The following is a 16934-nucleotide window of genomic DNA, read 5'->3' on the forward strand; positions in this document are numbered from 1 at the left end:
GACTTCATGAAAGCCACCTTAATCCACATGGGGTTGGGGTCAAAGATCCTTAATAGGGTCTTCTCGCTCTACGCCCACCCGACAGCGAGAATCCTAGTCAACGGCACCTTATCCCCTCCCTTTCCCATAACCAACGGAACACGTCAGGGATGTCCCTTGTCCCCACTCTTATTTACATGCATCATTGAGACCTTAGCCACCAGCATTAGACAGAACCCCCAGATAACTGGAATCACCATAGAAAACCAACATTATGTGGTATCACTATTCGCGGACGACCTGCTTTTTTCCCTCACTAAACCTGAAATCTCAATCCCACACCTCCTAGATGAATTCCGCACTTTCCAACTTCTATCAAACTTTGTAATAAATATGTCCAAATCAGAAATATTAAATATTAACCTAACTAACACATTCCTGGCAGCCACCCAACAAGTCTCCCCCTTTACGTGGTGTACCAACTCACTGAAGTATCTAGGGATACATTTATCACCCAAACTAGATGATATATTTCGACTCAATTACGCACCCATTAAACATACGATCATACGAGACCTGTCATCATGGGGCTCCAAAAAACTGTCTTGGCTAGGACGCATTGAAGTCATCAAAATGAATGTATTCCCACGTATTCTTTACCTTCTCCAGACTCTACCAATCCCCTTGCCCAAACCGTACCTACCATCAATACAAAAAGCATTTAGCGACTTCATCTGGCGCAGAAAGCCGCCTAGAATTAACAGTTTAATAATGCAAACTTCTAAAGCCCAGGGAGGTATGGGTGTTCCGAATCTTGGCGCCTATCGCCAAGCCATATTCCTGCAAAGGCTGGTCGACTGGAACATCCACTATGCACACAAAATATGGGTACCTCTTGAACACCTCATAATAGGCAGGCCACATCTGGGAAGATTATGCTGGAGCAACCCAAATTTTTTTAGAAAGGTCAAAACTGATAACCCGATCATACAAGAGACCTTCCGCATGTGGGAACGCACCATCAACACAACGCTCTTTGTTTCGTCGGTCCCCTCCCCATTGACCTCCCTGATAGAAAACGGTGAATTTGTGGTTAAATCCCTCACCCCCAAAACCACGGTAGACACCCCAAACAGAGACTTCACTGTTCACACACTAACCAACAACGAAACCCTACTCTCACAGACTGAGCTAATTTCTAGAGGACATGAGTGCTTTGCCGATTGGTTCACTTATAGACAAACAATACACTACATCAATAAACACCCAGGATATGGAAATATGGTCAGACCTTTGACCAACTTCGAGTCCCTTTGTGTCCAAAAAACCCCAATAAGACATACTTTATCGACAATATATAAAATTTTGACACACACACCGCCTGGGCACATACCATCATTCTTAGAAAGCTGGGAGAGGGACCTAAGGGTCATTATCCTGCCCCAAACAAGCACACAGATCTTCCAAGCCACAATGAGATCCTCAATCTCCTCCTCTATCTTAGAGATTTATTTCAAGCTACTGCATAGGTGGTACCTCACCCCAAGGAAGCTGCACCGCCTATACCGCACCTGAAGTAACAGATGCTGGCGCTGCGGCCATGTAAATAGCGACACCGCCCATATGTGGTGGTGGTGCAATGCCATCCAGAACTTCTGGAGACCCGTGATCTCAGAGATAGAAATTATACTGGAAACCCAATTGCCCCTAGACCCTCTGATGTGGTTACTGCACAAACCTTTCCCAACGATTAAATACAAACCATATGCCCGTCTTTTAAACATTATGATAAACGGAATTAAAATCCTAATAGCTAAAAACTGGAAAAGTAGGGACACCCCCACTATAGACATGTGGATCCAAAAGGTCACTGAAATTATAGAACTAGAGGAATACTACCACCTCAAATACGACAAAATGAACTCCTATGCAGAGTTCACACAACTCTGGACCTATTACATAAAACACAGACCCTAGACAGAAATACAATCAAAGACTAACTGTCCCCGGCTATGGGAGAATCAAAACACTTCACTGACTGGGTATGAGCGCTGGAGGCGCGGACGGACTGGGATCACATACCCCCCTTTTTTTTTCCCTCCCCTTTTCTCCCCAATTACTCTACCTAATTTTCTCCTATGACATTATATATTGTTTATTATAAAATCCACAGTTATTACTGCATTGTACGCCTTGGAGCTGCGTCTCCACCCTTTTGTAACTCTATTTTAAATGCAATAAAGCTGTTTAAAAAAAATAATAAATAAATAAAAAAAATATATATATATATCAACCAAATCCAGAGGACATACAGCTTTAATTTATAGAGCAAGCTTTTTGCAGAAAGGAGAAAGTGCTTAAACCTACTGCTGTAACTTTGGCATTTTCAGACACTACAAGTGATGCTTTGACAGCTAGGTGCTTCAGCTTTTAAGCACTAACACTGTCAACTGCTTGTTGATTCTTTGGCCATTATAAGGACTGTTATGTATAACAAAGAAATGGTATTTCTACATTTTTTATATAGTGAAAGTGTATATTTAAAAGTAAAAATAGAGAGAAGATGCGCTAAAAAAAGGCTGCTGGATGCACACAAATATGATTAAAAAAATTACACCATTTTATTAATCTATATATCAAAGAAAACAAAAGAAAGAAAAGAAAATACCACTCATGGTGTACAATGTTAAAAAAAAAATCTAATTCGTTGTTAGAATCTATAAACAATATATATCATATCATATAAAATTCAGAGGGATGTGCTGTAAAAAAACAAACTTCTATATTTCAAATCCCAAGTGGATTTAGAAAAAATGGAACTGAATGAAGATTCTTGAAACCCTCAATAGGGTAGCTGTATGTGTTAGGTACTGGTAGTCTATTAAACTCTAATATATCCACTATGTGAGGAGTACAGGGATAACAAATACCCCAAATACATAGATTTCTGAGTGTGACTTAACAAGTCTGGTGATATATACCGTTTAAGTGTTACGGGTGTATGTTGCCACTCGTGAGTAGTAATGAAGTTAGTCCCGTATGGCATTAGAAAAACAAACAAGGAATGCGGTATCTGCGGTATTCATTCATAGAAGAACTCACCGAAATTCGAAAGCTTGGAAAGTGTATCTTTAATTTAAAAAAAAAAAAAATGTTCCTGTGCAATCTTCTAATTGCACATTTAAAAAATAACTAATCTTTTTCCTGTATTGCCTTGGTAAATACAATCCCTCATTTACAAGATAATTGAGTTCAGTGTCACATTATAAATCCTAATTAATTATGTTCATTTTATTGAGAAAATTGCAAGTGTAATTTCAATATTAGTTTGTGTTTTAACCCAGATTGATAAACTAAACATAAATTACCAATATTTAACAGCCATTGAAAATTAATGTTAAAATTTGTGGCATTTTAATAATAATGATTGTGATAATGAGATATTTTTTTATTAACATCTACGGCATATAGTATTAACATATAGTTATTTCCTGATTCTAAGAAAAAAAAATATTTCTTTAATATTGCAAAAAATATGGTATATATTGATTCAGTTTAAACTTGGCTTGATTTTTCTTTATTAATATTTCTTTGTCTTCAAACAATATGTGTAGTTCAACCATACAAATATATATATATATATATATATATATATACACATACACACACACATATATATACACACACACACACAAATATATATACACAGGACTATACCTACATATGGCACAGGACTATACCTACAAGTCCATCTACAGGTGGATGATGGCACCAGAAAACCGGAGGGTTTTTAGACCCAGACGTGATAGAAAATTCACAAAGAAGGTAATCACAACGGTAGACACAAGTTCAGGAGATAGCTCAGACCCTGGGACTGGCATTGGAGCAGATGATATCCATACCCATGGAGTAACTACTAGATCTAGGGGCAACCGAGGACACTGGAATACCTCAGAAAGTGGTTTAGCATCACTACCACCACTGTCTACACATCCCACTAGTGGCCATTTTTTAGGCCGAGGCACAGGCCACACATGAGGAGGGGGGGCACTGCCCCCCGCCCGCTGTATCAGAGGAGATAGAAAGTACTGTCATCAATTTCAGCATGCGCTCTCTCACCAGAGCTAAGGAAAGCCTCCTCAACAGAGGCTTATCATTTGTACCCACTAATAAATTCAACGAATTCAACATTTACATTGATGTACAAAGATTTGGACGCAATCTGCGCCTTAAAGAGTTTTTTTAATCCAATGAGGATATAATGAATGACTTCAGGGGACTTTGGAGACTTTTGATCCTTCATCTACTAATCATACCATCAACACTGTGATTAATTACCTCTCTCATCAAATCACAAAGAGACCTAAGGGAAGACGCGTAGACAACCTCACTAAGGAAGAACAGATAGCTTTAGAAGCATTAAAGGAGGATACTTCAATAGTGATCCACCCTGCGGACAAGGGGGGAGCTGTGGTCATATTGGATGTGGAATACTATAAAACGGAAATCATGAGCCAATTATCCAATCAGTGTACCTACCTCCCCCTCTGTGGTGATCCCACCCTCAAGGTGAAAAAGAGAATAGATATGCATCTATCGGATTGGAAGGAGAAGGGTCTAATCACTCAAAAAGATTTTAAGTTCTTGACAAGAGAGCATCCGGTGGTACCACTCCTTTACACACTCCTGAAAATTCGTAAGAATCTACAGTCACCACCTGGGAGACCTATAGTCTCGGCAAGAGGCTCTCTATTATAACCCCTTGCCCAATTTGTAGACTTTTACCTACAGCCATTAGTAAAGTCTATGGGTTCCTATATTCAGGATTCAAATGACTTCATTATGCGGATTACTAAATTGGAGAACATCTGTACCTCTGACCTGCTAGTAACACTCAACGTATCAAGCCTCTATACAGTTATTCCCCAAGCAGCTGGCATTACAGCAGTAATGAACACCCTACGGAGGGCAGCCCACATAGGACCATCAGAAGAAGTCCTGATCACACTTCTCACTATTTCTTTGACTGAAAATTTTATCAACAGATCTCTGGAACGGCGATGGGGTCGAATGTGGCCCCATCGTTAGCCAATTTATACATGGCGGATTATGAAAGCACACTGATGGAGGTGTATGACAACAAGAATGTCAAATTCTTCTGTCTTTACATTGATGATCTGTTCCTGATCTGGGGGGATGAAGAAGCAAACCTGAACAAGTGGATAGAAGATCTTAACAAATTGGAGAGCAACATTTGGTTTACCCACACCACAGATGTCAGTACAGTTGACTATTTGGATGTCAGGGTTTTAAAACTGATGGAGGCCTAGGGACAACTTTGTTCCGTAAAAACACGGATCAGAATTCGCTTCTACATGCTCGAAGTTGTCACCAACCCTCTTTGATCAATAACATTCCAAAAGCACAATATCAAAGAGTCATACATAACAACACAAATAGTGAGCTGTGTTCAAAACAACTAGATGAAATGACAGGACACTTCCTGGATAGAGGGTATAAGAAGAAACTTCTAACGGACATAAGGAACCAAGCCACTATACCCTCAGTTACTGTGGGATTACCTATGCCAAAGATGGACAAGCAACTCACTTTTGTCACCACTTTCTCCCCCGAGAGCTATCATATATCTCAGGCAGTTAAGAATGAATGGAAACTGCTAGAGATGGATATTGCTCTTCCGTTCAAGGGATGGCAAGCTCAGAGAATTGGATTTAAATGGGGTCGCAGCTTAAAGGATGCACTGATGAAAACTGATATCTGTTCCAACTCAGCTCACCACTCTTGGCTGAAATCTAACAAGAAGGGATGTTATTGCTGTCCTAGCTGCATAACTGCTGACGGGCTCTCACTTTAATCATCCGGATAAAAAGAAGAAATATGAGATAAAGTTTTTCTCACTTGTACAATTAAATTTGTGATTTATCTTCTCAATTGCCCATGTGGCAAATTCTATACCGGTAAAATGGTTGATGATATTCGAACGAGGATGGCAAACTATCGGTCCAGTATTCGGACAGCCATCAACAAAGGGAAGTCGGACCAGCCGGTTGCACGACACTTTCTGGAGGCAGGACACTCTGTGAATGAACTGAGATTTAGGATCATTGATCATGTTCCACGCCTGAGAAGAGGAGGTGATAGATCAAAACTCTTGCTACAGAAGGAATCCAGGTGGATTTATGAACTGGGGACATTGAGTCCTAGAGGCCTGAATGTACACACTAGCTGGCAGTGTTATCTATAATTTGATGAGGATCCATTTTCCATCTGTATATATTTGGCACCGTGGGGGGGGGGGCGTCCCCCCATGGCATATCCCCTTTAAAAATTGATTAACTGATCAGGTAGTTTTGATCAGTCTCTCTGAGAGTCCATGATCTATTGATATGCTATTGATTATTTTAACGGTCTCCTAGATGGTGTCTGACACATAAGATATGATCAATTGTTATGTATTTCTTCTTTTTATGGCTCTGTCTGACATTGTGTTGCTATTTGTTCTTATTCCTTTTTTTTAATGTTTTTAAGTCACTTTATTCTTGTCTTGTCTTCAGGGTCCATGGTCCAAAGTTGCACCTAATGATGGTTCTTATATAATGTATATAATTTAGGGTGATTGTTTTTGTATGAGGTATTTGGTTTTTGAACCCTGTAGGGTCGTTTGTTTGTTAGTAGATTGGTATATCCCATCTACTGGGGGGGCGTCTCGCATATAGCTATGCAATCCCATTAAAGATTTGGTCTTAATGAATGCATACCTCATTCGTGTGGTCTAAGGACACTCCAGTAGAGTGGCGTGTGGTACACGGTGGATGTTTGCAGGTTTCAGGGTTGGTTCCATCTAGGCATTCTTTAATATTATGTTGCCTACGAACCCAGGTGGGTTTCATTTATTTATTTATTTTTGGGTTATATTATTTATATTTCTTTTGATTATTTGTATTTATTTTTTGGACGTAGTTTTGTTGGTTAATGTTTTACTGAAGGTTGTAATCCGCCACTCATAGAATAGTGATAAATTGGTATCTCACTTGTCTATATTGTTGGGATATGTATATGTTCTATTATGATGTGTGCTGTTTGGGAAGCTCCGGATTGACAACTGTGAGGTCTAACAATTTGCGAGATAGTTGTTGACATATGACAAGTGATGATGATTTGGTTTCTCTCTGATTGGTCATAGGTGATCGTGATGACTTTTCGGTTTATGTGCGTCTATGGGTTTATTACTTTGTGTTGCACGGTGTCATTGAGAAGAGGGTTGAGTATATAGTGGAGTTTGTCCCGTTGTTGTACATAGAAGGTGGCTCTCCCCTTTATTTGCTAGAGTAGCGTGTTTTTTGTTTATTTCTCATTGCCATGTGTGTTTGTTAAGGCACACAGATTGGACAAGACGCAACATGTGATAACGGATACCGCCCTGTAGTGGGTGTGATTTGGTAAACAGACATGATTATGAGTATGTGCAAATATGATACTCGGATTGTGGTGGGTCTAGTCTTCATACATGGGGCTGTTTACTGAACTGGATCTTCAACCGAGTGCGTGAGAGATTCAATAGAATGTTTTATTTACCATATTTTGTTACTTAGCGATTTGTTGTTGACAACTAGTGACTGATGGGCGGAGTATGTTTACATCATACCTAAGAGTGATTGCTATTGGACAATCATGTGGTTACTGTGATTGGACCACGGAAATTGTTTTAGCGTGTTTGTCTTATTCTCTATTTTGGTTTTACTTTATGCTATATAGATGTTGTATCTGGAACATTGTTTGGTTTTGTAGCTGGGATTGGGGACCCTGTCGATAAGAGTAATATATTTCACACTTTATCATGAAGTTTTTATGTAACACTTTATTTTCACTTAACCATGTGTTGGCTATCTACCTATCAGATTTTGGTATTTGGGGGTGTGTATGTAACAGGACCTTTGATTGTCCTTGAGGTTTTGGGAGTGTGTTTGGGGCCTATATAAGGCTGCTTTTTTCACAGTAACACTGTCAGAGGAAGAGACTGTGCTTGGTCCCAAAACGTCACAGCACGTAATACGGATTTTTTTGTGACTTTGTTGTCTGAAGACCAGTGAGGGCTTACTTTCATTTTTGATTATTATTCTACGAGAGCACCCTGGCAGCCGACTTAAGTTAGTAGGAGTGCATACACATGCTGTTGTTTGATTATATATATATATATATATATATATATATATATATATATATATATATATATACTATATATATATATATACACACACATATATATAGCTATACAAACACACACACACATATATATATATGCATGTGTGTGTACATATATATGTGTGTGTATATATATATATATTTGTATGGTTGAACTACACATATTGTTTGAAGATAAAGAAATTGCACCAGCAGTTCTTGTGAACTGCTTGTGCAATGCTGCCCCCTGCAGATTCAAGGGCCAATCGTATTTGATTGGGTTAATTTCTGTCCGCAGCCTCAGACCAGGCGGACAAGTTATGGAGCAGCGGTGTTCAGGCTCGCTGGAAACAAGGGGCATCAAGCTGATAAATTGGCCCCTATATATATATATATATATATATATATATATATATATATATATATACACATACACACTGTATATATATATATATATATATATATATATATATATATATATATATACTGTATATATATATATATATATATATATATAAGTTTAGGTTCCTTGGATACAGTTCAGTAAAGGCACTGAGCTTGACAGCAATACAGTTATCCTGAGTCTGTCTTGCGTTTATTGATTTAAGCAAAGGTTTAGAGTTCTTAGCTCTTGAGTTTAGCTTTCTTCAGTATCTATACTTCCCCTTTTCTTTATCTAAAACAACAAAATGCTTTTGCAAGTTTCATAATAAGAATATAGAATTTTGACTGTATTCATATGTAAATTATTTCCTTATTCAGCATCCTTAATGACTAATTCCTTAGGGCCCACTTTATCAAAATATTCAGGAATCAAGATTTGCATTGGATGATGCATCCAAATAAAAAAAACAAAAGCCAAGAAAAATGCCTAATTTTCACATTAGTATGTATCTATGCTATCACCTCAAAAGGAGATAAAAAGATGGATGACGCTTTTTTACCATTAATATTAATAAGATTAAACTATGTTGGCTTAAAGAATATTTAAATGTTGATTAAATACCCCTTTAAATATGCATCTTTTTAATATACATAAAAAAAATGCATTTCTGGACTAATAATTAAAATATGAACTTATGTTAAAATAAATCATAAAAAAAATAACAATAATAATTACCACTACTGTCTTTTTGTGCCTCTGATGTAATGGTTCCAAAATCATTATTGACTTGCACTCCACACCAATAGGAAGCTGTGAACGGAAAGTACCATGGTTTTGGAATCCCATATTGACCTGTCAAAATAAATATAGAGATTACTGTAAATACAGTAGATTTGCATAATAAACAAATTCACAATAACAAGACAATGTAATAGCACTTAGTCTGAACTTCAAATGAGTAGCAGATTTTTTTCTGACAAATTTCAGTTATGCCTATTTCAATGCCCACTGCATCATGTGACAGTCATCAGCCAATCACAAATGCATATACATATATTCTGTGAATTCTTGCACATGCTCAGTAGGAGCTGGTAACTAAAAAAGTGTAAATATAAAAAGACTAAGTTGCAAAGTTGTTTAAAATTGCATGCTCTATCTGAATCATAAAAGTTTAATTTTGACTTGAGTGTCCCTTTAAGTACAAAACAAGCAGATACAAGAGAGTCTAATTGAATAGACCAGTGTTTTTTAAAAGTGTGAGGCGAGCCTCCCTAGAGGGCGCTAGAGCATTGTAAGGGGAGGCGTGGAGCAGGAACACTTTTCTCTATCCTACGGAAATCACAAGCAGCAGATGACTTTGGCCAAACAGAACAGTTTTGCATTGCCAATAATGACACTTGCCATGTCATGATGGGATAAGGCAAAGGGCAGGATGTAGGTGGAAGAATCACTCAGACTTCTTTGCATTTGTTACGAAACAAGAAGAGTCCAGGGCACTCCAGGGGAAAAATCATAAAATATAACATTTATTCCAAAAGTTTAAAAGGCAAACATCATAGGGCAGGCATGTAACGCAGTAACCCCTTACACCAGTGACGGACCTAATGAATAGAGAGCCCTGGTGCAAGATCCCCACCTTCCACCCCACCCCAAAAGAAAAAAATAACTCAAAGTAATAGTAAATTGAATAGTAAAGTGAATATATATACTCTATATATTCCTTCGCTGGAGTGGAGTGCCAGCCCTATAATAAAAACCCTTAACAAGAACTGTGGGAAAGGCAACCTATTAATAGCAAGAAATCAGAGAATAATCACATTTTTATCTCTTACATAAAAAAGACATTAAAAACTTTTTTTATAAAAATATCAAATGATCCTTTATTAGTTTACTGCACCTTTTAGTCTAAAAAAAGAAAACTCTCAAAGCAGAACAAGTAATTTTCTTTCCTTTTAAAACTTGGACAATACCTTTCTTCTGTGATTACCAGAAGCTCAAAATCTTTTAGTATACATACATCTAGAACAGATCATACAGATCAAAACTCTGAGCTGTGCTATATGTAGGTATCCTAAAAGATTTTGAGTCAACTGGTAACATAAATATAAGCGTGCCAAAATGATGGGGTATGTTTATTAAGTGAAATCTAACCTAATTTCTATAGGATTACCTTTAAATGCAGTTCTACTTGTTTTATTACACTCTGCAGTTCTATTCTATATATATATATATATATATATAATACACACATACATACACTTAAGTACCTATAATCCCTTCAGGACATTTACCTCAGTGTCTAGTCACAGTCACAGTATGCTAATTTACATGCCTGTCACTGTGACTGTGTCCTTGCCTGAGCCAGCAGATTGCTCCCTTCCATTGACCACGCAATTATTATTATTATTATCGGTTATATGTAGAGCGCCAACAGATTCTGCAGCATTAAGTGGCACACGCTCCAGCTGTTAGCACCTAAAGAGTTGGAGCGGCGTAAACGTTCTCATGACGTCATCATCACCACATTCCCACCCCATCCATTAATCATGCAAAATCAAAGTCGAACACATGATAATACTGAGCATGACCGCACCCACTCCTCTTTATATTTTACATACGGGTCGACAAAGCAACATGTGACAGTGACACAAAAAAGTAAAACAAACAGCGCAATAAAAAAAAGAACAGCATATTTTTATTATTTTCTGTCCCAAGCTCAGTCTATTTTACTGCTCTGTCTATGGGCCCCTTGCAGTCCGAGGCCCTGTTGCAGTGCAGTAGTTCCGCCCCTGCCTTACACTTCTTTGCATTTATTGTCTTGATCAATAACTGGCTTTTTACACAGGAGTTACAAAGTGCAAATTGAAACTTGAGTGAAGCACCCTTTTGATTAAGAAGCTTTGTGTGAACCCTGCATTAGATGTAAATGCCCCTAAATTAAAAATAAATATTACAATTCAGAGGGGAAGCCCGATGCTTAAGACTTTGAAAATCCCTGCAATAGAACAATGCATGCCTGATGTTTATATGTATGTGTCAATTAAGGGACATTTTCAGCCAAAATTGGAATCCACATGCATGCATTTACATTGTGAATAGAAGCATTTTTTGTAATATACATTTATTAGTAAAAATGCTTCTAATAAAAGCTGTAAATATGCACCGTGCACCAGCATTTTAAACACAGTACTTGCTCAGAAAGCCTATAGTGCATGTACCATCTGGTAATGACTCGATTTGTTTATTGTTGACATGATTACAAGCCCCACTAGAGCACTGCACAGCTGCAGTATTTATAATACTGTTAGAATTAGAATATTGAGGTATGCTTCACGTGCAGAGGAAAATGCTAACACTAAAACAGTTGTAACTTTTACTAGAAACATTTTTGCCAATACATGTATATTGCTAATGTGTTTCTATTTAAGATGTAATTCATCTATGTGCATTTAAATGTTGAGCTGAATGTCCCTTTAATATCAAACATGTTTACCTTTTATAAAACCTTATATTAGTACATTAAAGGGCCATAATACCCAAATGTTTAAACACTTGAAAGTGATGCAGCATAGCTGTAAAAAGCTGAAAATATCACCTGAACATCTATATGTAAAAAATAAAGATATTTTACCTCAAAAGTTCCTCAGTAGCCACCTCCCATTGTAAAGGATTTCTAAGCAGCATTTTAGTGTGTTTGTCCTGGGAAGCTTACTATGAAATCTCATGAGAGTTAAGTCAAATCTCATGAGATCACAGTAAGAGTTCATGACCTCAGCACTGCTGATGCTGATTGGCTGTTGTTCATTTCTTCATTTTTTTTACCTGCAGCTGGGATCAGCTGAGTATAACTTTTTACACAGAACTTACTCTGCTGAGCTGAGGAAATTGTGAGGTAAAATATCTTCCTTTTTTACATAGAGATGCTCAGGTGATATTTTCCTGTCAGCTTTTTACAGTTATGCTGCATCAGTTTCAAGTGATTTAGCATATGAGTATTATGTCCCTTTAATATACATTTAATGAACTATTTGCTGAAGTGTATCTACTAAAAGATGATAGTTAATATTTAAAAAATAAAATCAGATATGCATTCTATGCTTTGAAATCACATAAATGTATCAACTGGGATTATAAAGAATACCCCACTTTAAAATGCACTAAGTTTATTGCATTTATGATAACTGCATCATTATACCAGTTACAAAAACAAGATACTTTGCACATCCTATCAATGATGCTTTTCTACACTAAAGAGCATGGGGCCTATCTTTCGGAGCTTGATGCCCCGTGTTTCTGGCGAGCTTGCAGGCTCGCCAGAAACAGGCAGTTATGAAGCAGCGGTCACAAAGACGGAAATCAACCCGATCGAGTACGAACGGGTTAATTGACACCTCCCTGCTGGCAGCCCATTGGCCGTGAGTCTGCAGGGGGCGGCGTTGCACCAGCAGCTCTTGTGAGCTGCTGGTGCAATGCTGAATACGGCGAGTGTATTGCTCGTATTCAGCGAGGTCGGGCAGACCTGATCCGGATCAGGTCCGCCAGACCTTATTATTATCAGGTATTTGTAGAGCGCCAACGGATTCCGCAGCGCTCACCTTCTTAAATATGGGCCCATGTGTACACAGTTCACACTCACTGCAGTCTGATTTTATATCTAGAAGCACAAAATGACAGTTTTAACAGTACAGGAATGGAATAAAAATCTGGGTCAAAATCATAGCTCCTATCCTCACCCTTCAGGAGTGATAAGAGATACTGGAAAGTCAATTGTGGAGGGTCAGGGTAGAGATATTGTAGGACTATTTCCTCTGAAAACCACCAGCCACCTCTGCCTTATACGTCATCAGCAACACCATCTCCACAACAGATAAGGGCCTTGATGGTAAAGTAGGTCTGAGGTTTAAAGCTTTTTTTTTTTTTAAGGGACATGAAATCCAACTCTTTTCTCTCTGAATTTCGATAGATCAAACAATTTAAAACAGCTTTTCAATTTACTTTTATTATCTGAATTTGCTTCCTTTGTTGAAAAAGCAGCAATGCACTACTTGGAGGTAGCTGAATATGACAAAAGACATATGTGCAGTCACCAATCAGCAGCTACTAAGCCTACCAAGGCATACTTTTTAACAAAGGATACAAAGAGAATAGAATACATTGGACAGGATCTGAATCATGAAAGAAAATGCCTATGGATAAGCCAATCACATGAGGCATCTATGTGCAGCCACTAATCAGAAGCTACTGAGCCTATCTAGATATGCTTTTCAACAAAGGATATCAAGAGAATGAAGCACATTAGATAATAGAAGTAAATTAGAAAGTTATTTAAAATTGATGTTACCAACTAGCTCTGACTGAAAACAACTGCCCAAATAGCTCCCAGGACCCCTGCATCTAAGCCTGCCGTACACAAATTTAATATACGGAGGAGTTGGAGGAATAGCGAGAGGGGCTGAGAAGACCAGGAACCAACCATTAAAGTGTGCACACTTTTCAAAGGAAAAACCTAACATCACTGGTCTACTAGACCCATGTGACAAAACAGCCGAATTGAGGACAGATCAAAACAATTACAGACATTGTAGGAAGCAGGGTAAACCTTTGGACCTTCAAAAAGAAATTAAAGGGACAGTACACTGTAAAATTGTTTTTATATGAATGTATTTTCAATGACTTGTTATACCAGCTGCAGAGTATAAAATGTATAAGAAATAGCATTTTCTAGTTTATTTGTGTATATGAAGTAGCTGGTTTTGTGCTTTTAAACCACAGCCTATTACAATGGGTTGAGCTTCAGGTAATATCAGATCTCATTATGTTATCACTTTGTGTACACACACTTGCTTCCTTATCTTATATTTGTCTGGAAAACTAAAGCTCAATACATAGAGAGAACAATGGAAAATTATAATTTTGCCCCCCCACTGAGAGTGTAATGTCTTCTACTGGCTGTATTTACTTAGGCTATTCAATAGAATATACTCCAGTATAGAAACTTTCTCAATAGGTTGGGCTACCACAGGCTAAATCAGCTATTTCAAATGCCAAAAAGGGGTAAAGGAGCTACTTGTAAACAATTTAAAACACTCCAGCAGGTAAAATGAATCATTGGGAACAATTTAAAGGGGAGAACATTTTTGGGTGAACTGTCCCTTTAAGGTACTGTGGATAACAAAATTACTTACCCATAACCAATATTAACATCAGAATTATTAAGACATTTATCACAATAAGAAATAAGATACACAAGTCTGCTTTTTTTTTTACCCAAGATTGAAAAATTGTTATATACTGACTGTTAACTATCTAAGATATAACAAAACGGAACAGAGCTAATACAACCTATTTCAGTTTTTTTGCAACAAATGTTTCTCTATACAACCAAACATCTGATTTACTAAGCCTGTGTACACAGATTTGTTTTTGATACATGGTATTCTTCCAATTTTTTTACTTAATGTAGTTATAACTTTTTATATCAAGCGCTAACGAAAAGTACTTTTTAAAGCCTATTTAGGCAACTTTTAAGCATATTTAAGTATTTTTTTAACAACTGTGTTTTTATCTCCAATATTTGCATTTTTTATTCTTCTGAAGGTAAATTAAATGAATTATAATCTATAATATGTGTAACTTACGAATAAATAAATTATTGTTCTTGCAATTTGATTTGTAATAATTTTTATTTGTTTTTGAAATTTTGTACTTAAAGGGACAGTACACTGTAAAATTGTTTTTCCATTAATGTATTTTAAATGACTTGTTCTACCAACTGCAGAGTATAAAATATTTGAGAAATTCAATTTTCATTCTTATTTGTGTATATGAAGTAGCTGATTTTGTGCTTTGAAACCACAGCCTATAACAATGGGTAGTGATGTGTCGCGAATAGTTCGCCGGCGAATAGTTCCCGGCGAACATAGCATGTTAGCGTTCGCCACAGACGGCGAACATATGCCATGTTCGGTCCGCCCCCTATTCCTCATCATTGAGTCTGCTATTTCTGAACAAAGGGATCAGAGAGAAGCATTTACAACCATTTATGCCATAATTACATAAGTTTGTAAATAATTTCTGTGAGAAACCTAAAGTTTGTGAAAAAGTGAACAATTTTTTTTTATTTGATCGCATTTGGCGGTGAAATGGTGGCATTAAATATACCAAAATGGGCCTAGATCAATACTTTGGGTTGTCTACTACACTACACTTAAGCTAAAATTAACTCTACAAGCTGCCTATATGCTCCCTAATTAACCCCTTCACTGCTGGGCATAAAACACGTGTGGTGCGCAGTGGCATTTAGCAGCCTTCTAATTACCAAAAAGCAACGCCAAAGCCATATAAGTCTGCTATTTCTGAACAAAGGGGATCCCAGAGAAGCATTTACAACCATTTATGCCATAATTGCATAAGTTGTTTGTAAATAATTTCTGTGAGAAACCTAAAGTTTGTGAAAAAGTGAACAATTTTTTTTTATTTGATCGCATTTGGCGGTGAAATGGGGGCATTAAATATACCAAAATGTGCCTAGATCAATACTTTGGGTTGTCTACTACACTACACTTAAGCTAAAATTAACTTTACAAGCTTCCTACATGCTCCCTAATTAACCCCTTCACTGCTGGGCATAAAACACGTGTGGTGCGCTTGGCATTTAGCATTCTTCTAATTACCAAAAAGCAACGCCAAAGCCATATAAGTCTGCTATAATGGCATGTCTGGCACACAGTGTTGGGGCAAGGGTCCATCTGACCACTGATACCTGGTCTGCAAAGCATGGTCAGGTCAGGTATATCACCTACACTGCGCACTGTGAAGCGGGCGTAACCCTTACACTACCTGATCGATACAACATCATACCTGATGTTTTAAAGCACGTTATTCCAAACAATTTAGGAATGTTAGGTGATTTATGCCCTTTATGGATTAAAACTAGACTCTGCATCAACTATGTAATTTTCCATGGGAGTTTTGCCATGGATCCCCCTCCGGCATGCCACAGTCCAGGTGTTAGTCCCCTTGAAACAACTTTTCCATCACTATTGTGGCCAGAAAGAGTCCCTGTGGGTTTTAAAATTCACCTGCCTATTGAAGTCTATGGCGGTTCGCCGGTTTGTGAACATTTGCGGACGTTCGCGTTCGCCAACCCAAAATTTTAGTTTTGCGACATCACTAACAATGGGTTGAACTTAAAGCTGATATAAGATCTCATTATGTTCTAAGTTTGTGTAACAGACTTGCTTCCTTATCTTTTATTTGGCTGGAACACCAAAGCTCAATACATAGAGAGAACAATGGAAAATGATCATATTACTTAAAGGGACACTGAACCCAATTTTTTTCTTTTGTGATTCAGATAGAGCATGCA

At 37.5% G+C, this 16934-nt stretch overlaps 1 protein-coding gene across 1 annotated transcript in view; it reads right to left on the bottom strand.

Annotated features, from left to right (window-relative positions):
- LOC128649747 (phospholipid-transporting ATPase ABCA1-like) overlaps window positions 1-16934 on the bottom strand; it is a 2013556-nt gene that overhangs the window by 1188235 nt on the left and 808387 nt on the right. The window contains exon 18 of the mRNA XM_053703184.1: window positions 9302-9418. Within this exon, the coding sequence (XP_053559159.1) occupies window positions 9302-9418 (117 nt within the window). The remainder of the gene's footprint in view (window positions 1-9301; window positions 9419-16934) is intronic.

The sequence above is a fragment of the Bombina bombina genome, chromosome 2 (genome assembly GCF_027579735.1).
Source record: "Bombina bombina isolate aBomBom1 chromosome 2, aBomBom1.pri, whole genome shotgun sequence".
NCBI classification, from domain to species: domain Eukaryota; kingdom Metazoa; phylum Chordata; class Amphibia; order Anura; family Bombinatoridae; genus Bombina; species Bombina bombina.